We start from the raw sequence: 25136 nt of genomic DNA on the forward strand, positions 1-25136 counted from the left end.
TCTTTCTCAGATCATAATGCAATAAAAATCATATGCAGTATTGGGCCAGGGAGATATGGACCCAAAACTAATTGGAAACTAAATAACCTCATTTTAAAAATTGAGTGGATCAAACAACAAATTATAGAAAGAATTAATTATTTCATCCTAGATAACAATAATAATGAAATAATATACCAAAACCTATGGGATTCACTCAAAGCAATAGTCAAGGGATATATTATATCTTTAAATGCTTGCATGAATAAATTAGAGAAAGAGGAAATAAATGAACTAAACATGCAACTAAAAAAATTAGAAAAAGAACAAATTGAAAACCCCCAATTAAATACCGAATTAAAAATTCTAAAAATTAAAGGAGAAATTAATAAAAGCAAAAGCAAAAAACTATTGAATTAATAAATAAAACTGAGTTGGTTTTATGAAAAACCAATAAAATTGGTAAACCTCTGGTCAATTTGATTAAAAAAAGAAAGAAGAAAACTAAATTACTAGTATCATAAATGAAAAAGGTAAACTCACCACCAATGAGGAGGAAATTAAAGTAATAATTCAGAATTATTTTGTCCACCTCTCTGCCAATAAACTTGATAATCTAAGTGAAACAGGTGAATATTTACAAAAATATAAGTTGCCCAGGTTAAATGAAGAGGAGATTAAATACCTAAACAACCGTATCTCAGAAAAAGAAATTCCACAAGCCATCATTGAACTCCCTAAGAAAAAATCTCCAAGCCCTGATGGATTCATAAGTGAATTCTAATCAAACATTTAAGGAAAAATTGGTTCCAATGCTATATAAACTCTTTGGAAAAATAGGTGAAGATGGAACTCTGCCTAATTCTTTTTATGAAACCAATATGGTGCTGTTACCTAAACCAGGAAGAGTTAAAACAGATGAATATAGATGCAAAAATCTTAAATAAAATCTTAGCAAAATGATTACAACAAGTTATCACTATGATGGTACATTATGATCAAGTAGGATTTAACCAAGGAATGCAAGGTTGGTTCAATATTAGAAAAACTATGAGTATAATTAATTATGTCAATAACAAACCTATCAGAAATCATATGATATCAATAGATGCTGATAAAGCTTTTGACAAAATACAGCACCCATTCCTACTAAAAACACTAGAGAGTGTAGGAATAAATGGACTGTTCCTTAGAATAATAAGTAGTATTTATTCTATCTGAAACCATCAGCAAGCATTATATCCAATGGGGAGAGGCTAGAGGAATTCCCAATAAGATTGGGGTGAAACAAGGATGCCCATTATCACCACTACTATTCAATATTGTATTAAAAATGTTAGCATCAGCAATAAGAGAAGAAAAAGAAATTGGAGGAATTAGAATTGGGAAGGAAGAGACAAAACTCTCACTCTTTGCAGATGTCATGATGGTTTACCTAGAGAATCCCAAAAAATCATCTAAAAAACTACTGGAAACAATTAGCAACTTTAGCAGAGTCACAGGATATAAAATAAACCCTCATAAATCCTCAGCATATATATATATATATATATATATATATATATATATATATATATATATATACACACACACACACACACACACACACACACACACACACATATAATCCCATTCAAAGTAACTGCAGACAATATAAAATAGCTGGGAGTCTGTTTGCCAAGGCAGACTCAGAAACTTTTTGAAAACAATTACAAAACTCTTCTCACACAAATAAAATCAGATTTAAATAACTGGATAACTGGGCAAACATTAACATCTCATGGATAAATGGAGCTAATATTTTTTTTAGGTTTTTTTCAAGGCAAATGGGGTTAAGTGGGTTGCCCAAGGCTACACAGCTAGGTACTTATTAAGTGTCTGAGACCAGATTTGAACCCAGGTACTCCTGATTCCAGGACCGGTGCTTTATCCACTGTGCCACCTAGCCGCCCCTAGGTGGAACTAATATAATAAAAATGACAATTCTACCAAAACTAAACTACCTGCTTAGTGCCTTGCCAATCAAAATTCTAAAAAAATTCTTTAATCAGTTAGAAAAAGTTGTAAGTAAATTTATATGGAGAAATAAAAAGTCAAGAATTTCCAGCAATTCAATGAAAAAAGGTGCAAAAGAAGGTGGTTTAGCCCTACCAGATCTAAAATTATATTATAAAACATCAGTCATCAAAACTGTGTGGTACTGGCTAAGAAATAGAATGGTGGACCAGTGAAATAGACTAGGTGCAATAGCAGGAAATGATTATAACAATCTGCTGTTTGATAAACCCAGAGTCTAGCTATTAGGATAAAAACTCTCTCTTCAATAAAAACTATTAGTATGGAAGAAACTTAGATTAGACCAATACCTCACACCCTATACCAAGATAAGATCTAAATGGATACAGGATTTAGACATAAAAAAACAGTATTATAAGCAAACTAGAAGATCAAGGACTAGTTTACCTGTCAGATCTATGGAAAGGGAAGCAGTTTATGACCAAGGAAGAGATGGAGAACATCACTAAAAACAAACTAGATGATTTTGATTATATTAAATTAAAAAGCTTTTACACAGACAAAACCACTGTAACCAAGATCAAAAGAATGTAGTAAACTGGGAAACAACTCACAGCTAGTATTTCTGACAAAGGACTCATTTCTAAAATATACAGAGAACTGAGTCAAATTTAAAAAAAAAAACCAAGCCATTCCCCAATTGACAAATGGTCAAAGGATATGCAAAGACAATTTACAGATGAGGAGATCAAAGCAATCCATAGTCATATGAAAAATTGCTCTAAATCATTAATTATTAGAGAAATGCAAGTTAAACTATCTCTGAAGTACCACTTCACACCTCTCAGACTGGCCAATGTGACCAGAAAGGACAATGATCAATGTTGGAAGGGACATGGGAAATCTGGGACACTAATACATTGTTGGTGGAGCTGTGAACTCATCCAACCTTTCTGGAGAGTAATTTGGAATTATGACCAAAGGGCAACAAAAATGTGCATACCCTTTGATCCAGCAATGTTACTACTGGGTCTATACTCTGAAGAGATGATGAAAAGCATCACTTGTATAAAAAATATTCATAGCAGCCCTGTTTGTGGTGGCAAAGAATTGAAAAATCAAGTAGATGTCCTTCAATTGGGGAATGGCTTAACAAACTGTGGTATATGTCATAGAACACTATTGTTTTATTAGAAACCAGGAGGGATGGGAATTCAGGGAACCCTGGAAGGATTTACATGAACTGATGCTGAGTGAGATAAGCAGAACCAGAAAAACATTATACACCCTAACAGAAACATGGGGGTGATGATCAACCTTGATAGACTTGCTCATTCCATCAGTGTAACAATCAGAGACAATTTTGGGCTATCTGTGATGGAGAATACCATCTGTATCCAGAGAAAGAATTGGGGAGTTTGAACAAAGACCAAGGACTATTACCTTTAATTTAGGAAAAAACTACATCTTATTATGTAATCTTGCTATTGCTTATACTTTATTTTTCTTCCTTAAGGATGTGATTTCTCTTATCACATTCAATTTGGATCAATGTATACCATGGAAACAATGTAAAGACTGGCAGATTACCTTCTGTGGGGAGTAGAGGGAGGGAAGGAAGACTAGGGGAAAATTGCAAAACTCAAATAAAATCTTGCAAAAGAAAAAAATTCATCTGGTGACTGATCAGATAAAAAGAATGTTTCAGCACATATAATCATGGTTTTTGATAGCTATGGATTGTTTCATGGTTGTTCTGTTTTCTAGGAACTGACTTTTGTGTCATCCATTAAGGACCTAAGAATCACTCAAGAGGGCAGTGTGATTCATATTGATCAAGATATAGTACTATATATTTTTTCCTATTTAAATTGTAGAAGACATTTAAAATTATAAAATGGAAAAGTTTCTCAAGTAAATCTTTTAAAATAATTTTAAACTAAATGTTTACTATTAAATAAAGGTCCAACCTTTAAAGATGTCCTGTGAATGGAGCATCTATATACATTGTTGTTAAAGGCATTCTCTAATAGAACAAATCCACATTTTTGTTTTAACAAAACTTATTGGTTAGAATTTTATGTCATCACTGTGAATTTTTTTTAAATTTAACATTGCAAATTTAATACGATTACTGTTATTTTTTATTCAAGACTGAAATACAAACACTGAGGATTTCAGTTTTGTTTCCCTTCACATGCATATATTACAAAGAAATATTGTTAATTCATGAAAAAAATCAACAGAAAAATCCCAAAAGTGATTTGTTAATGTTCTATGCTGAGAGAAATGACAAGGAAGAGATGACAACCAAGGGAATACAAAGTGGTCAGTTACTCTGAGTGTAAATAATGATCAATGAAGGTAGTAAATATCCTGTACAAGTAATAAGATCTTCAGGTGAACATTCAAAATATTTAGTTTCTTTTCTTGAAATAAGTCTAGAAGTTATAAGTGCACATTATTTTTCCCTCAGAAATCTCCTTTCATATACTTCACAATAAAAGAAGAGATCAATCTTAACAGGACACAATAAACTTCAGACTTCATTAAAAATAATTATATTTTCCATTTACCCCTATATTTACATCTACTTGTTTTCCTTTATTTACTTTCTCCTCATTTCTTCTGACTCCTTTTTGGTCATTTGTGTTTTTTTTTTTCCAGACCCTTATATACCTCAATCTGCATAATGGCTTTTCAATTGAAGTTTAGAGCACACCTTTCATAAGTAATTAATTTTTTTATTTTTTGTGGAAATGTGAATTTTCTCTATGGCTAGAGCTGAAAGTCAATTTGAAAAGCTATACTGGGGCAGCTAGGTGGTAAAGTGGATAGAGCACTGACCCTGGAGTCTGGAAGACCTGAGTTCAAATCTAGCCTCAGGAATTTAATAATTACTTAGCTGTGTGATCTTAATCTCATTGCCCTGCAAAAAAAAAAAAATTAAACTGAATCAAATGTATACAAAAGAAGTTCAGTGCACTTCTACCATAGGGTAATAGACACAAACATGGTGGGTGATTTGGTTTCTGTTAGTATGGAGGACACTTTCCAGTGACATATAGTGTTGCCATATATTGCTAGATGTGGAAATAATTTAGGGGCTAGAGTTATATATTATGGTATGCCATAAATGAGGAAACAACCCAAAATATCATTAAATATCAAATATATTATGGAAACATCTTGGAATCTTGGGCGGGGGGGGATTTAGAAGCCCAACCTGTGTTTAATAAGAGAAGGGAAAAGAAAATTTGTAATGATAGAACAGATAAGAAAACAAAGGTCTATTGAGCTTATTCAACTTTTATAGGTGGGTCTAGAAACAAGTATTTCCTTTTAGGTTTTTGCAAGACAAATGGGGTTAAGTGGCTTGCCCAAGACCACACAGCTAGGTAATTATTAAGTGTCTGAGGCCGAATTTGAACTGACTCCAGGGCTGGTATTCTATCCACTAAGCCACCTAGCCATCCCAACAAATATTTTTAATGCTTGTCTAGCACCTACATTTTACCATTATTATCATTTCATTTGATTCTCACAATAACCTTGGGAAATAGTTACTACTATTATGGCCATTTTATAGATGAGGAAACTGAGGCAAACAGATTAAATAATTTGTCTAGGGTCATATAGCTAGTAAATACCTGAAACCAGATTTGAACTCAGGTCTTCTTGACTTCAGGTTTAGAATATTTTCTGAATCACTGAACTGTCTCTACACTCACACAGTGTTCCTTCCAAGACAACTCACTGCCTCCTCTACATCATAGGTAAAATGAAGAGTTCAGATATGGAAATTCAAATTAATTTGCCCAAAATTCATTGTTTAGTTGTGATGGTCAAGACTCTGAATTAATTTCTTTATAAGTTTTTAAGTTCTTTCCCATGCTGGGGTTTCTCATTCCATAATATTCATTGTTTCCCTTGTACTGAAATAGCTTCCTTTTACTGTTTATTGTTTGTGCTTAATGGAAAACTTTGAGAACTCTGTACATTGTTTTGATTAATTGGATGATTTATCATAAATACTGAACTTTAAAGTATTGTTAATACTATCTCCTTGAACTCCTAGGTGCGGAGGTGACATACATTGACATGAATGCTTACAACAAAGGTCGACTCCAATCATCCTTCTGGATTGTTGATAAACAGCACATTTACATTGGTAGTGCCAGCTTGGACTGGAGGTCACTAGGGCAGGTAAATTTTCCACATGATATATATCACTCAAAGAATATTAAATATTCAAAAGTCATTTATCATAAAACCTTCCATTGTGACAGGGAAATCACATAATTTTCTCATTTTTTGTATTCTAAATGATGTTTTAGTAATAATTGTGACTGCTCATTTTACATGAAAATGATATGTCCTGTAGTAGCACAATCATTGTAAAAGAAATAAACCATTTTTCTAATGTGCCTTTTAGAAGTTTTGTACAATTTTCAGCACAGTATAGCAGGTTGGTACATAATTTAAATTAATTAAATTCAGCTTTTTCAAGTGAGATCAAATATTTTATGAAAATGAAGAAATGCACTCATTTATGAGCCATGACTTTTTTCATTTTATTTTACTGCTTACACTATTTCAATTTATTTCTCTAATAAATTTCAAAATGAATTAGTAGTTTTCTTGCTTTCTAGTTTTTTGTCAGTCAGTTTCCCAGAGTATTTTTTTGAATTTATTAAATATCATACATTTTTAGTAAGCTAATATATAGTACTACACTGAATTTTAAAAAATCATTGTCTTTTCATCAGTCATATTGTTCTGTTAACATTATATAGGTTGTCCCAAAAGTCTTTATGTAATTTTAAACTTTAGTAACAGAAAACTTGTTAGCCTTTTGAGATACCCTACACATGGTTTATATAGAAAACACAAGATTTCCATTATTTGAAAATTGACAGATAACAGCAATGTAAACTTCAGAAACCATTCTATATTTTAGCAAAAAGTTTAAATATTCATATCACTTAAAATTGCAAGTGGATTTAGTGAGCCAACATGATCTGGAGTCAGAGACCCTGGGTTCAAATTTGGCACATACTACCTATTTGACCTTAGACAAACAACTAAGTTTCTTCAGCTGGGAAAAATGAGAGAATTGAACTATATGACCTCTGTAATATCTTCTTTCTCTCAATCTATGATCCTATAAGATAAAGGAATTATATTTCCAAAGTGTCTCCCAAGTTATCTAGAGGAAAAGAAACCCATAATATCACATTAAGCAAATATTAGGGTCAGTTATTAGGCCACTTCTCCCCCTTTCTCTACATGTACAGAAAATGTTATGTGTTTCTGTTCTGGTCTGTAGACTATATGGTTAAGTTGAGATTGTGTTTATGCAAGAGGAAGTTTGGTTTAATGGAGAGAACTCTGGATCTATATACAAATACTAACTTTTCTTATTGGCAAATTTTTTTAAATAGAATAAGACAAAGATTAACAATACTCTTATTAATATCTTTTTCTTCTAGTTTTTTATTCTTTTGGTTTTGTTTTATTGTTTCTTGGTTTCTCACAACGTCATCAACTTCCTTTAGTTCCATTGTACATTTGAAGGAGTTGTTTTCTTCAGAGAGCTTTTTAAATCTCTTCAGCCAATTCTGCTTTTTAAGACATACTTCTCATTTTCCTTTTGAACCGCTTTTTTCCATTTGACCTAAATTGGTTTTTAACATGTTATTTTTATTGGTGTTTCTTTATATCTCCTTCACCAAATTGCTGGCTTAGTTTTCATGATTTTCCTGCACTGCTCTCATTTCTCTTCCCAAATTTTTCCTCTACCTCCCTTATTTGCTTTTTTCAAAGCAAATTTTTTTTGCACTCTTTTTTTGCACTTTTCTGCACTCTTCCATAGCCTGAGAACATTTCCTATTTTTCTTAGAGACTTTGGATAAAGAAGTTTTGATTTGGTAGTCTTCCAAGTGTGTATTTTGATCCTTCATGGGACCAAAGTAATATTTTATGGTTAGATTCTTCTTTTTGCTGTTTGCTCATTTCTTCAGCCTATGTGTGATTTACCTCACTTACAAAGCTTTAGGGGGTTTTGGGGTCACCCTCTCAGGAACTTAAATTCCTTCAAGGTCTTATGAGAGTCTCTGACTGCTCTCCTGGCCTGTGGATGATCTCAAGCTCTCCTCTCTGCCCTGGAACTGTGAGGAGGGTCCCTGCTCCTCTATGATAGTAGAGGCCTCAAATTGGGTCCTGTATCAGAGTTTGGACAAAAGGAGCAGGATCTTGCACCAGGAGTAGCAGAGAGACCTCTGTAGTCTCTCCCTACCCCCTTACCTTCTGTAGGCTGAGCACTCTGGAAGCAGCTGCTGGGTGGCTCCTTAAGTTCCTGTGGGTTCCCTGAGGTCGGCGCTGGCCTGGGTTCTGCATTCATTCTGGAAAGTCAGAGTTATCCCACTGACCATCAAAATCACTCCAGCTAAGACAATCCCCCATAACTTTTCCTTTTTATTATTAACTGAAGATTACTATAAGAAAGATTTTATATAAATATATTATGTCATACAATATTTACTTCAGGAGTTCATGATTTTATCAGTTTTACCAATCTACAACTTAGTTGAATATTATTACAATTCTTCATAATGTAGTCTCACCTTTATTCCACCTAGTAGATAAACTAACTGTTCTCATATAACTCACTAGTAATAATAATAATAAGCATGACCTTGTCATGGAATTTTAAGATTACACAACTTTTTTACATATATCATCATATATGAGCTTCAAAAACAATTATGTCAGATAGGAACCACAGTTGTTGTTATCCCTATTTCAGATATAAAGAAACTCAACTCAACAAAATTAAGTAACAACCTCATGGTAATGGAACTAATAAATGTCAGAGGTGGGATTTTAATGCAGGTCTTCTTGATTCCAAGATGCACAGGATATACACTTTGCCATTTTCCCCTCCTGTGACTTCTAGTAAAGAGGGAATCGTTCCTCATCAATTGTCAGCCACAATTCCAAAAGGCTTATAATGATGATACTATCTATCCTCCACATACATACTTATAGCATGTTTTGTTTTTATTGGCAATTACTTCTTTTCTTATATAGTTGGATGCTATGCAATGACCAGTACCTTCCTACTTTCTTTGGAAAGAAATTGTTTTCTGTATACAGGCATGAAGTTTTCAAACACCCTTTGATTACTTTCATGCAGGATACATTTTTCACCATTCCCCCTGACAGTGAAATCCTGAGTTCAAATCTGGCCTCAGACACTAAGTTAGCTGTGTAACCCTATACAAGTCACTTGACTTCTATCTAGTTTCCTCATGTGTAAAATGGAAATAATAATAGCACCTACCTCCCAAGACTATTTTATGGATCAAATTAGATAGTATTTTAAGGTGCTTTTTATAAAAGTGTTATATATTTTTATATGTTATTTATAAACTTCAGTTACCCATGGCCTTTATACTCATAAACATTGCAAGATTAGGCAGTCAAGAAACACATAAAAATTTATTTCTCAGTGACCTCTGATACCCATTTGCAACCAACTTTCCAACTAATATGTTTCTTCAAGAAGAATCTTTGAGTCAACTTTATATAGAATTGCAGTTTCTTTTTATTTTTAATTCATTTACCATGAATATCAATGTAGTGGTGTTCAGTTAAACACTCAGTTCTCTAGAAAGCTGTCTGATAATTTAAGTTGCAGAGGTAGTAATAAACTACATGTAGAAGGAGTTTCTTCACACAGGCATTATCTAGACCAGTGAAATCAAAGGAATAATTCATATCTCTATTCTTATATTTAAGTTAATATTCATATAATATAAAGATTTTATGACCAAATAGTACATGCTACCCCTTTTTCCACCATGTCACTAGCACCACTGATGAAACATAAGGCTGAGAACTATTTCTTTTGTTTGTTTCATTTGCTGCTATGGCCAACCTATTGATTTGTCTTTCCATATGAATGTAGTGTGTTTTTCCACCCATTATGTAGCACCTCATACCTGTCAAACAGGATATATGGACATTTGTTCTCTCCATTCTTCCTTTATTCTCCTTGGTTTTGTTTCCCAGAAAACTACCACCATCATAAAGATTCCACCTAGACTTTCTCAAAATTCTAAGGGGAACCCTGTTGAAGATTACCCTTCCTAATTTTTAGCTCTCAAGCTTCCATGAGTGTGCTTCCATTTACTCAAAAATAAGTCACTCATAATGTTAACATATTAAGGTCTTAACCTTAGCCATTTACTTAGCAAAAAGACAAAGCAAGAACATCCTTGTAGGTATTCATATATCTAAAAATACAGAAAAATAATTATATCACAACTTACTCATATATATAATATACATATATACATATACATTTTATATTTTATATATATATATATATATATATATATTATATATCATTCATTCTTGCCAATTCATTCAAAATCACGGAATAAGCACTGGCAGAAACCTAAGAGGGAGATGATGAATGAGCTTAAGACACTTTCAGCTCTGCAACTATAAACTCCACTCTTCTCTTTTATTCTTTGGAACCATCCTTGAGAGTTCCTTGATAAACAGAGCCATTATTTTGAGCAGATGCTTCCCTATCTAAGCTAATTTGATTCACATTATACCTACTACACTCAACATCTCAACCAAACCATTGAACTGTTGGGTAATTTCTCTAACTCTAACCATTCCCCTGTTTAGCCAAATTTACTATTCTCAGCAATAAGAAGGGCTAGTTCAGTGAAGAAGTTATGATCTCTTCTTAATGCAATTCTGAAATTGGACTTTAACCTTTCTTTTCTTTCTGAGTTCAGACTTTAGGTCCTATCTACAAATAATAACAATTTATCAGTTGTAGCCAAATTCTCATCTTCTATCTATATATTAAAACTATTGCTGGAGCAGCTAGATAGCACAGTGAATAGAGCACTGCTGGAATCAGGAGAACCTGAGTTCAAATCCCACCTCAAATAATAATTACTTAGCTGTGTGACCTTGGACAAGGCACTTAACCCCACTTCCTTGCAAAAACATGTGTGTGTGTATTTATAAATTTATATTCCCTAGTAATTTACTTAAAAATTCTTTGGTTCTTTTTATACATATCATTGAAGCATTCTATATTTTCTATAGATTCTAGTATTCAATAGCACACATACTCTCTTTCTCTCTCTCAATGATCTATTCCTTCTGACTCAGGACTTCAAGAGTAATTGCTTCTATAAAACTCTAAGTACATATTTGTCACAAACAAGTAACCTATCAAAAGAATTTAGCATAGCAAGTACTTTTCTCAGAAGTAGATTTATGCCCTAGTCATAATTTTCCCATAGTGAAATCCTACTATATCCTGAATAGCTAGCTCTACTTTATTGTACTGAAACCTAGAATATTTGCTAATGGGTGAGAGACGGAAGAAGAGAAGCAGTATGGTGGAGTTCCATAATTCACCACTAAACAAGTTCCCTTTCTAATGAATACTCAATTCCTTCCTGTATATGTAGAATCTGATAGCAAGTACTTGGCAGAACTGTTAACTGAGAATTCTGGCAGTTGACGTGGCACAGAAAACAATCCTGCACCCTTTGCGTAAACCTCCTGAAAAACTATCAGAGGAAATATAGAAGGAAAGGAAGAAGTAGGAGACAGGATAGTAGGAAAAAATTGAGATAATAAGGCTTCATGGTATCACCTCCCTGGATGATTCCTGGGAAGGAGGTGGAGAGAACTGAAAATGGTAGGTGAAGGGGCAGGATTGAATCGGAGAGGTAGATACTAAGGGTAGATGGTGGGCTCCAGGAATAGTGTAATAACCCTTGGAAATTCTGGAAAGGAGACAGAGGATGAAGGGCAAGGAGGATTAAGTAAAAGGACTACATTACCTGTGGAGGAGAAGAGCAGGATCTTTGGGCTCTAGTACTTTTCAGGGTGAAAAAGGAAACCCAAAACATTTGGATGGCAACAAAAGAACAAACAAATCATCCTCTCCTTCCCCTCCCCACCATTATGTCCCAGTACAAAGCATTAGTCACCCTACCCTATCTGCTATTTGGTGAGTTGAAATATATGGTTACAGTATTTCATTGTGTCATTTCATTTCTAGTTAGAAATGAACCTGAGCTATGTCCTCTGAAATACTCATTTGCGTCTATTTCCATTGTTAAAAAATGGCAAGAATTAACTGACTAGATTCTTTATTTCATATAGTCAGTGTTTCATAAGAAATGTCAAAATAATGTTAGTGTGAAATTTAAAAAATACTACTTGAATTAACATATTATTTATCTACTATAGATCTAACTTAATAAAAGAATAAATAATGTGTTCTTTTTCTCATTTGGTATAAATTCATTAGAAAATATTTTGAGATGTTATTGTTTATACCAGGAATTTCCTTAAGCAGAAGAAAGCAAAAAATGATATACAGTCATCTGATTGTTAATGTGTGGTCCATTAGCTTTAGAAAAATAAAAGAAGGTAGGGTGGCTAGGTGGTGCAGTGGATAGAGCACCGGCCCTGGAGTCAGGAGGACCTGAGTTCAAATCCAGCCTCAGACACTTAATAATTACCTAGCTGTGTGGCCTTGGGCAAGCCACTTAACCCCACTGCCTTGCAAAAATAAATAAACAAACAAACAAACAACTAAATAAATAAGTAAATAAATAAATAAATAAATGAAGGTGCAGACCATTTAATTAAGCCATTTGTTCAAATTTTAATGCATCTTTATCATCAAAGATAAGAACTTCCTGTAGATTTATTATTTTTATTCCAGGACTCCTTTTTCTTCTATTTGTGTGTGAATGTGTTTTAAGTGAAGTATGTCACTTACAAAAGATTTCTATCACCACCTTCCCACCTCCCTTGTCCTAATATTCCTGAACTCTTTTAAGTAACTTTTTTATTTGGAGATATATTCATGTTCATAATTCAGAAGATTTGAAACTGTATGAAAAATAGGAAGAAAAAACTGGAAAAAAATTAATTGAGCTAAAATCATATAGCAAATCACTTGTGGTCTAGAGTATAAAGGATGCACTGGTAAAATTCTCCCTTATTCTAGTTCTTTCCATAAAAAATCTTTTTAAAAAATCTCACTTTCTGTTGGTCCTAGTAGGAATGTAGATGATAGATTGTTTTTTCCTCTTCTCCTAATCAAAATCAGGTTCTTCAATATTCTTTGGAGAGAAAATTTAGTTTGCTTAAACTCTAATAAATATTCTGGTTTGGGCAACTTGGTTCAAATGAGCTGATCAAGATAGTTCCACGGTGAATAGAATGAAACTATAGAATAATGAAGGGTATGTAAGGGATCATACTGGTGATCCATTGGCCTGAGCTATTGTGGATCAACTAGCTTCACTATTAATTCACTTTTTGAGGGATTATTTCCTTTTCCCTTTTGCCCTTTTTCAAGGACCAAACAAAAACTGACCAAGCTTCATTGAGACCATTAAGTACCCTAACTAGGCACATGCATAAGTACAATGTCTTCCAACCTCCCTCACCAGTTCTAGTGGCAGTTTTGAAGTAGAGTCAAGTGAAATTCACTTGTACTGTCATACATAAAGCATAAAAAGAATATCTACACCACAATCAAAAAAACCAGCTTTCGGGATGGCTAGGTGGCACAGTGGATAGAGCACTGGCCCTGGAGTCAGGAATACCTGAGTTCAAATCTCACCTCAGACACATAATTACCTAGCTGTGTGGCCTTGGGCAAGCCACTTAACCCCATTGCCTTGCAAAAAAAAAAAACCCCAGCTTTCTAGAAATACATGAACATTCCTGGGAAGCACCTCTTTAACATCCTAAGGTTGAGAGTTCCAGTATCCAGCAGACTAGAGGGAGAAAGGAAAGGAGTGTCTTGGTAATATTAATCTCTTAAAGAACATGGGATTTTAGAATCTATTCTTTCAGGAGTAAAGGGATGTGTCATGGGTTGGAGAAACTACAAGAGAGTAAACCAAAATATGGGAGAAGAAAAATATCTGGACTTTGCCCTCTATTATTATCATAAGTTATTTGCATAGTGCAAGTCCAGTGAAAAGGGTCTAACAACACTATTTGTGTCCTTCCCCCTTGCCCCCGGGGGCAAATCTTTAAGGTAGTATAATGTTAGAGGTCTATATGCATCCTTAGTATTAAAGTAGAACTCATGTCAATATTAAGAAGTTGCATCTGTAAAAGCCATAGATTGCTTTATATTCTAAGAAACTTCTATGATAAAGTAAATCATAGGATTCAATATAGTTAGAGTTAAGTAGAGAGAGAGATAGAGGTATAGGAGTATGATAGTAGGAGTCCAGTGCTAGTATCAAATCCTACCAGTAACACTTACTAGGTGTGAACATGGACAAATCTCTTAATCTCTCTAAGCCAGTTTCCTTAGTACCTTTTCCTTAGTACCTGCTTCATGTTAAGAAACTCTGGTGAGAGAACATATGTAAAATGTTTTGCAAACTTTAAAGTGCCATTTGAATACCCATTATTACATGAATATAAAGGCTTTTTTCTTTGTCTGTTACCTCAAGTTCACCTGTGCCCTGGGCTATGAGTTAAAAAGAATAGGCTGTCAAAACCAAGCTCCCCATACCTTCTTTATGGTTGTGGAGTTCCTTCTAAAGTCACAACCACTGGGGGACATTTGAAAAGAATGAGAAACACTGTTACATTTTTTTCACATGGCATCTTATTTTGTAAGGACTCTTAGGGTCTTGAGAGCACCATAGAGGAGATGAAAAATGCATTGCTAACAAAACTAAACAAAAAGCTCCAGCCAGCATATGAGTTAGAAAGAGAATGGAACAGCAGTATGCAAGCCACGAGATTATGTGGGTGTAAGCCTGCAAAAAGAGCAGGGAAAGAAAAATGAAATTCTTTTGGTTTTTAAAAAACTAAAGTTTGAAACTTTCCAAAGAAACTGTAAAGTTATGATTTTTCTTAAATAATATTTTGAGGATAGGAGAGAAGTCAACATGTTCATTGAAAATCAGAATCCATGAAAATGAATACAGGGAAGATTTTTCTCATAAGTCAAGAACAAATTGAGGAGAGATCAACTTAAATTTTGTTAGTGAAATGTAAATAAAAACAAAATTTTAGAGTTGGATTGAACATCAATAATTATCTAGTTCATTCTCCTCATTTTATAGTTGAAAAAACATTAGTTGAAAAAATCAACAGTTGGTGATTTTTCTTAGGTCAGCAGCACTTCTTGGCCTCTTTACTATTCCTGAAACATGAAATTCTCTCTCTTGACTCTATTCCCTGCAATTGTTGACCTTCATACTTGGAATGCGCTCTCTATCTCCCTCACCACCAGGACTTAGTTTTCCCCTCTTACTTAAGGCTTAGCTTCAATTATACTTTCTACAAAAGTTCTGTACTGGTCCCCTTAGCTGCTAATCCAGTCTGGTTTGTATCTGATCCTACAGCTCACTGGGGAAGAGCAAGATTAGAACATAGGTCTTGCAAATCTCTCACAGACACAGAATCAGAAGGGACCTCAAAACCACATTATCTAGCCTATACCAAACAGGAATCACTTCTACACTATCCCCAATGAGGAACTGGGCTGGTCATTCATAAAAAAAAATATTGGAGATAGTCAGTTTGAAAGTGACTAAAAGGGCCTTTGACTCAAGATCCTAATCCTTGAAAAAAATATTTATATATATGCCAAAATATTTGTAGCAGCATTCATTGTAGCAAAGAGAAAAAAGAACCCTGAAAACAAATCAATGCCTATTGATTAACAAATACATAAATTAATGTGATTGGATAGTACTCAACCACAGAAATCAATGCCTATGAAGAATACAGAGCAACATAGGGAGGTGTATATGAATTGATGCAAAGTGAAGGATAATAAATATGTTAAATAAAGTAATGTAAATTATAATAAAAATTTAGTTGAATAGTTTAAATGATAAAGCTTGTACACGGAAAAGAGAAAATTACTCTCCCTTTTTTGGCAAGAATATGGAATATTTCATGGACCAACAGATTAAATTAATGTTTTATTGTTTTTCTAAACTGCTGTTTTCATCTTTATTATACTTTTATTCTTTTCTGTAAAAGTGGTATCTTATTTAGTAAGGGAAAGGAACATATGTAGAGAATGAAAGGCTATATAAAAACAAAAACTGTTAATAATAAAAAAAATTAATATAAAATCTACCAATGTAGACTTGGACTATTCATATCAAGGAGTCTCTGACATTGGTTACATTTTAAGGTTGGAATGATTTCTCACTTGTCTTGGCTTTTAAATCCCAATCCAAGTACATGACGCCCCCAGTAGAAGATTGGCTCCCTTTTTTTCAATTATGAAGGTCACAATATTGCAAAGAAAATTTCCCTTTTTTTTTTTCCTTTTTTTTTTTAAAAGGTATCCAAAATAGAAATGCCTGAACAAAACAACCCTAAGTCCCAGTATACTGAGATAGATTCACCGTTTTCAAAGACAAGTTCACATCATTTTATAAAAGGAGAAGAAAGCATAAATTCCTTAAGGAGCAGTAACTATTAATCCAAAATTGAATACAAATCACTTGCGGTCTATATAAGGTGTGCTCTCATAAAATTCTCCCATATTCTGGTTCTTTCCATAAAAATCTTTTTTTTCAAAATCTCACTTTCCGTTGGTCCTAGTAGGCATGCAGATGATAGATTGTTTTTTCCTCTTCTCCCTAGGTCCTTGTCATAACTAACCTAGATTCTCATCTCATCAAGGAGATATTGATACCTTTCTTTGAGACAGGGAGAAGAGAAAAATAGGCTCATATTCACAACTGATTCCTGAAGAATATCTTCCCTAACATAGATGATATTATTGATGAAAATGACATACTAGGAATATGGAAAAACACAAACTGATTCTGTTTCAAATCTAATCCTTTATTCCAAATCTACTCTACTCAATCTACCCTATTCAATATAAAATCTATGAATTGGAATGAGAAAAAAAGAAACAGCTGTTTAATCTTAAAATGACTTTGATTTCCCCTTTTTATTTTGATAGAATCAAACTTCTTTTAAAAAGACAATGTAACAAGTTGTTTGGAAAATGGTTGAGAGATGAAGAGAGACAAATGAGTGTTAAATGCTTACTATTTTTATAATATGTTACATTTGTATCATCCCTTTCAAGTTTACAAAGTAATGCTTATAAAAATCCTGTAAGGTATGTAAGGTAGGTATTGTTATCTTCATTTTACAGATGAGGAAATTAAACCTTGGATTGCATGACTTGTCCAGAATCAAATAGCCAGGAAGGCAACCTACTATTTATTCCCTGCACTGAGAACTCAACTATGTCTACCCTCGTCTATATGATCTTGAAAATGTGTTTTCACATTAGTTCTAGATAACAATATCAATAATCATATCTTCTAAAAATCCAACCTTCTGCCCAGGTTATGAGATGGGAGGCAATAGCAAAGTAATAGAGGACTCTATGTACCCTGAGATAGCTGCTGTAGCTGTGAAGGCTTGCTAAGAACCCTGAAATGCAGGTTGGTTGGGCTATCATTATATCACTGTTTGGGTTAGCACCCCAGCAACTGTGATATAATTACCTCTATAAATCTAAGAAATATAATGAGAAGTATAGGATTAGAACTGGTCCTTTACAAAATCACCATAATTATCTGTTTGACACAGAAAAGAGCAAAAGTAACCCTCCCTCCTTCAAGCCCTACTTTCACAAGAAGGCTTAGATTCATTGGAACAAGTCAGAAATACCAATATCCCACTTTCTGGAAATGCTTCACTACATATGTTACTGATACGAAAATAGGAAATCTCAAGCATACATAATATGAACTGAAGGCATGAATACTTTCATTATATAGCACATCAAAGTAGGAATTAGATCTTGCTAATTAAAAACAAGGGCATGGTATTAGTTTTTGAAAATGATCCCCTCTGCTTCAAGTCACATAACAATACAATACGTAGCAATTCAGAATAATTAAAAACAAACAAACTTGATTCTTAAACCTGGATTAGTTAAAATACAAGATTTGAAATGCTATTATACTTTAAGGGAAAAATTCCAAGATCATTGAAATATAGTATTAAGCTAACCAAAGAAACTATACTTATTACAAATAGAAGACAAAAACTAGATTTTAAATTATTTTGAAAGGGCATTCTTGGACTGGAATTTAAAAAGAGCTCAGTTTTAGTTTGACATCATGAATCCAATTTAGCAGACCATTAATTCTAAAAGAAGGTAATTTTTAAAGTTGTTGACTACTATTGCCATATCTTGGGAGGTTATGAAATCCTAGTTTCATGCAAAACTGAAAAGTAGCAGGTAAACAAATAAGATACTTAAATATAAGCCCAGACACTTCATGGGATTCATGAATTACTACCAAAAGCACTTTTCCAGCTTTATCTCAGGGCCAAAATTAGTCTTTTTTATAAAAAGAAAGCATCACATATCTCTGATCAAGATTTGAAAACACCCTCCAAGTATAACCCAATTTACCATCAGTGGTAAACTCAAATAGAAATTCAGCTATAAAGATTCCTATGTTATGCATATTGAATTTAGAAACAACATACTACTAAAATTATGTTTTATTGAATTATTTTATGAAATATTTCTGATTAGATTTTTAATCTGATTCAGGCTGCTCATATTTGACAGCTTTGCTCATACCATATGTTAAAATCTTTTATTTTTTATATATTAATATCTTCTATTGATTTTATAAAACTATAAACATATATGAGGAAGAAAATGTCAACTAAAGAGAAGAAAATGTGGCCCCAAAAGTTCCAGGTATGCGATCAATTTATTAGCAGTTTGGCAATAATCAAATAAGCTATTTTTAAAGAACTGTAACAGTTATAATGCTATTATTTTTATCACAAGTCTCTGACTTATTCCTACAATCATGGCTTATACTATAAATGTATAAAAATAGAAACAAAGACTCAATACTTTACAAATATTAAATCAAGTATAGTGAGATAATTAGAGTATTTGGTTTTCACATGGAAAACTGTTCTCTATTTTAACCATGCCACCAACACAATAATGTCAAGAACAATTGATATGAAAAACACCATCTTTCAGAGAGACATTTTAAACCACTTATATTTCTGCCTAGCTTTAAATTCAATATCATCTCCCTTAAAATTGAGTGCATTCAGTTTCAAAGTGTCAAAATCACTTCCAGTTGACTACTATTGCCATATCTTGGGAGGCTATGAAATCCTAGTTTCATGCAAAACTGAAAAGTAGCAGGTAAACAAATAAGATACTTAAATATAAGCCCAGACACTTCATGGGATTCATGAATTACTACCAAAAGCACTTTTCCAGCTTTATCTCAGGGCCAAAATTAGTCTTTTTTATAAAAAGAAAGCATCACATATCTCTGATCAAGATTTGAAAACACCCTCCAAGTATAACCCAATTTACCATCAGTGGTAAACTCAAATAGAAATTCAGCTATAAAGCTGACACCAAGTTAAATGATTCCACCAAAAGATATAGTTAAGAGAGAGCATCTCCATCTAGTAAAATCTTTCACCACTTGTATTAAGTGTCATTTAGACTTTGTATGTATAAATATCTTAATGTACTCCAATGAAAGTTAGGCATTTAAGGCTTTGAACTTGAATTCAAAATTCAAATAATCAATGAATAAAGATGATAACTACTAAAATCCTTGTCTCTTCCATATATCTCTCAAGGAAAAAGTTGTGACTGTGTATGTCAAGAGACTTCCATCTTCCAATCAACTCAATGTTAAGAACACATTTAAGACAATTATTATCTGACAATATCTGTCTTAAAACCTATTCTTATAACTATAAAATGGCCCATAGTATACTTGGAAGGTACCCATATAATATTAATGAAATATTGTAAATGTTTAGAAATGCCTGTATACTTGACACAATACTCCAAGGTAACTTTTGAAAGATTAAAATTTCCTCATCAAAAAAAGATAAAAAGAATTTATAGACATCCTTGAAGCACATGATAAATAAGACAAAAGTTCACAGAACCACAATGGAAACAAGACATTCTTTCACCATACAAAAGAAAATATTGACAATGCATTTCTGCCATTTGTCTAGTAAAAGCTTTGAATAAAGCATATGAAATGACTAAGAGTACAGAATCAAAAGTCCCCCAATTCTCATAAATTCAATTAATGATAAGTAGATGAAGAAATATTGATCAAATGAGGGTCACACAGATTTGCTTTACAGAAGTGTTTTAAATGGCAATTCAGGACCAGCCCAGTATCACCAAATATTACAGAAGGGTTATTCAAAAAGTTCTTAGATTTATTGATTCATATAACTTATACAACAAAATGGTACAAACTCTGTTGCCAGTATCAGTAAAAGCTAAAAATATTTACCCACTATTGAATATGTACCAAGACATGATATGGTAACTAGGATTATGCAAAAGAAACTCACCTTTTTTATAAATTAACAGATGATAACTATCCATATAACAAATACAAACTTCAACGCTTCCTTGAGATTTCAACTATACTGTATTGAAACTAAGGCAACTAGGTGGTTACAGTGGATAGAGAGTTGGATCTGGGATCAGGAAGACTCATCATCCTGAATTCAAAACTGACTTCAGTCACTAATGGTGTGACCCTAGTCAACTCATTTAACTCTGTCTGTTTTCTCATCTGTAAAATGAAACAGAAAAGGAAGTGACAAACCACTCCAGTATCAGGGCCAAGAAAATTCCAAATGAGGTCACAAAAAGTTGAATACCACTGCATAACACAAATGGCACTGGAACTAGACTATTATTACAGAACTGTCTTCTAAAGACAGCTATAAAATTGGTCTATAAAATTTTGAGAAAAACATTTTGATAAATGTCGACATGCCAAATACTAATAATTCTAAAACCATGTGAAACAACAAAAAGTCAAAACTAGAAAAGAAATACATACAAATCATGGGGGAAGAATTGAGATGATATCTTCTTTGCTGTTCATGCTTATTTGAATTTTCCTGATGATAATTTCAGTGAGTCTATAAAAAATGATTTTATACCCTAATGCCTTTATTCAATTTTACTTTCTCATTTAATAATCTGTAGAATATTAAATGTAAAATGAAAATAGCAGGATAATGACTTGACTAAAGACTCAATATTCCTCCAAGAAAAAATGAGAATACAATTATTCTATTAATAATAATGATACTAATTCCTATTAACCTGTTTGCCTCCACAATCATCCCAAAAATAGAATGAATCTTCAGTACATGAACCTATATTCTAACACTGTGTACAAATATAAAAAATTAATTCAAACACCTAAACCTTCAAACACCTAGTGAACAATAATTCACAAAATATTAAGCATAAAAGACCAACAGTGAGAAATCAGCTTGTTTCCAGACCATTTACATCTGAATTCTATCACATATAAGAAAAATAAGAACAATAAGGATAATCAGAATCATAATGCTATCGGGCATTTATAATTAGCCCTTTTAAGTTTGTGGGTGCTTTGTAGACATTAATTTGTGCAGATAGCTAAAGATATCAGAATGAAATTGAAAACACAACAAAGCACAGAGATAATTCAACTGCAAACAAAAGAGAACAATTAACCATCCCCAGAAACTATCTGTTGAAAAAAAACAAAAGATTAATGTTTTCCTCACTCAATATTAATTTATGAAATCACCCTGTTTTCTCAAAAATGTCATTGTTGCTTGTAAAATTTTAAATGAAGTGAGGGGGCAGAATTCTTATTTTTAAAAATGAACTGTATGTATAATTTTCTGAACAACCATTCCAGCATTGATTCAGGCTCATGCATAATTTCCAGTGTTGAAAGCAACTTTATATGGAAGATAATACCATTTAAAAGAGATTTAAATAGTGATATAAACATTCTTTTTTATGTTTTCATGGGGAAAATTCCAATATAATGAGACTATTGCATAGCCATGATTTCAACATTTGGATAAAATAAGATTATGTTTTTTTTTTCTTATCGAGCTATTTTCCTACCTGTAATCCTTTCTTAGAATTATTAGTACACTTATTACCAAAACTTTTTTCATCTTCTTCCTCTACTTCCTCACTCTGTATTGCCATCAAATGTTCATTGCTTCCATGAGACATTCTACTCATATCATCCTCTGCCATTCTCTTTTCCTTTTGCCTTCAAATATTCCCAACATCAGGATCTTTTTTCCAATAAGTCCTGTTTTCTCATTATGTGGCCAAAGTATTTTAGCTTCAGCTTCAGTATTTGACCTCCCATTGAATAGTCTGAATAAATTTCTTATTTGATTTCCTTGTAGTCCAAGAGACTCTCAAAAGTCTTGTCCAACATAATAATTTGCAAGTACTGATTCTGCAAGCACTCAGTTTTCCATATAGTTCAATTCTCACAGCCATTCATTGGTACAGAATAAACATAGTTTTGATTAATCAGACCTCTGTCAGCAAGGTGTCTCTGATTTTTGGTATCCTGTCCTGATTTTTCATAGCTTTCTTTTCGAGAAGTAAGCATCTTTTATTTCATGACTGCAGTTGTTATGATCTTTGAGCCAAATAATATAAATCTTACACTGCTTCTATTTCTTCTCCCTCTGTTTGTCAAGAAGTGATGGGACCAGTTGCTAAGATAAAAGATTTTTTGTTTTTTTTATATTCATATCTGTTCTAAATAGTTTCACAATGTAGTTATATTAGTAATTTGGTGATTAAGTATTGTCAAAGAGCCAATACTTTGCTGAGATTATTTCTTAGTGACTGAGATAAAAATGAGCTTCTCCCTCCTGTCCCTGATTTCTGTGTCAGCAAATATCCTCCCTCAACAATACTTGTTTGTTCAAAACAAACACATTGGATAAAGGTGACTAATTAAATATTTTTGTATATCAAGATGATATGCACCTATCTAAAAATCTAGGAGATTTAGGGATGAAATCTATGGAGAACATTTGTATATAGTATAGAGAAATAAAAGTAAAATTATCATCAAAGCATATTAGTGCCTGGAACTATGCCCAAACAACAATAAAACTGAACATATCCTTTGATCCAGTAATACCAATACTAGGTCTATATCCAAAAGTAATTATAAAAAATGGGAAAAGACCTCCTCAATACTCAAAAATATTTATGGCAGCTATTTTTTTGGTGGCAAAGAATTGGAAATTGAGGGGATGCCCATCATTTGGAAAATAGCTGAAAAAGTTATTATATATGATTGGTATGGAGTACTATTGTTCTATAAGAAACCATGAATGGTCAGACTTTAGAGGAACATATAATTACATAAACTGATGCTGAGTGAAGAGAGCAAAACCAAGAAAACATTGTACACACTAACAGCAACATTGTGAGTTGATCAACTACAATGGATGCAGCTCCTTTCAATAGTTCAGAGATCTCGCATGACCCTGGGAGATCTGTTGTGAACAATGCCATCCACATCCAAAGGGGGAAAAACCCACAAAAAAAAACACAGAATCTGGGATACTATGTTCACATTTTAAAAACTTCTTTAATATTTTTCCTTCTTATCCCATTGTTTTCTTTCTTTTCCCTTAATCCTAATTCCACATAATGATTAATATGTAAATATGATAAACCCCAAAGTACAGTCTGATAAAAATTGTATCATACTGTTTGCTATCAAAGGGAGGAGGTTGAGAAGGATAGTGGTAGAAAAATGAGTAACTTATAATTAATTATGCAAGTGGATGAATATGGAAAAACTTCCATAACCTGTAATTAGAAAAATAAAATATCAATTAAAAACATATTAGCAAAAGATCTGATCTATGGAGAACAGGGCGAGGTGATGGATGATAAGTTTTGATGCAGGTCACAAAAATCTTTTTGTGAATCATAGATCTAAGTCATTATAGGAGCACAAATAGAATTGTGATGTAGAACTCATATAATCTGGACATCTACTGGTGAAGTATATGCATAGTGGTGTGTTATAAAGATGATGTAACTTGTTATAATGATCAGCATAATACCTTTGCCATTGAAGAAGCATAATAATTTATTGTTCATTGTTGAAAAAATGAATGAATGAATAATGACAGGGCAGTTGAAAAACCTATTGCCTTGCTAATAATTTTATCTTACCAATAAAACGGAGGCAATGAAATGGATTTCTATAATAATTTTAATAATTAGTATTCTGTAGCATTTTGAGGTTTATATATCACCCTCCAAATATTTTCTCTTTGATTCTGACAACACTTGGAGGTAGGTATTATAATTAATTATCTTCATCTTAATGAAGAAGAAATTGAGGCTAAGTTGACTTGCCCAGGATCACACAGCTATTAAATCTGAGGCAGAAAACTTCATTCTTCCAGGTCTAACATTCACACTATACCACTTAAAACTTCCAGTTTTGAACCTGTTTTGATTAATAAATAGGAACTGGTTGTAAAGTAAAAATAATGACAGTCTTGGAAGAAAGTGACCATGCCATTCAATTTGTGATGGGGGCAGAGAGAGGGATGAGGAAAGGTAAAAAGTTTTAAGACTGAGTTATCAGTAGGATAGTGACATCAACAAAATTAGAGGCAACTAAGTGGCTTAAGGAATAGACAGACTGCTGAACTTGGAGTTAGCAATACCTTGAGTTATACTCCTACCTAAGACCTTACTAGCTATATGATCCTGGGTAAATTTATTAACTTCCATTTGACAGCCATAAAATGGAGAGACTATCCTATCTTCCAGAGTTGTTGTAAAGCATTATTTAAAACTTAAAAAGATAATATACATAAATAAATCTTGTAAACATTTTAAAAACTTACTATGTGCATACAACCAAAATAAGAAAGTGCCTTTCCTCAGAGATTTTACATACTAATATAAGCTAACATTAAGGGGAACGAGAGGGGATATAAAAGAAGTAGATGCATAGTGGTGTGTTATAAAGATGATGTAAAAATAATATGGAAATCAGGTGCCCATTAGGTAAGGCATAATATCATCTATGAATGCTTTATAGAAGAACTGGGAGTTGGAGGAGAAAGTCCCTAGTTCAGTGGGGGGGAGGGGGGATGAGCATAATGGCCAAAGTGTTATAAGCACTTTGGTAAAATATGAGCATTATTACATATGCCTG

The 25136-nt window shown here is 32.9% G+C and overlaps 1 protein-coding gene across 3 annotated transcripts in view; it reads left to right on the plus strand.

The window, feature by feature from the left end:
* Window positions 1-25136, plus strand: part of PLD5 (phospholipase D family member 5) — a 397224-nt gene that overhangs the window by 274430 nt on the left and 97658 nt on the right. For all 3 annotated transcript variants that reach the window (XM_074222900.1, XM_074222901.1, XM_074222902.1), the window contains one exon: window positions 6074-6201. In XM_074222900.1, the coding sequence (XP_074079001.1) occupies window positions 6074-6201 (128 nt within the window). The remainder of the gene's footprint in view (window positions 1-6073; window positions 6202-25136) is intronic.

The sequence above is a fragment of the Macrotis lagotis genome, chromosome 2, assembly GCF_037893015.1.
Source record: "Macrotis lagotis isolate mMagLag1 chromosome 2, bilby.v1.9.chrom.fasta, whole genome shotgun sequence".
Classification (NCBI taxonomy): Eukaryota; Metazoa; Chordata; class Mammalia; order Peramelemorphia; family Peramelidae; genus Macrotis; species Macrotis lagotis.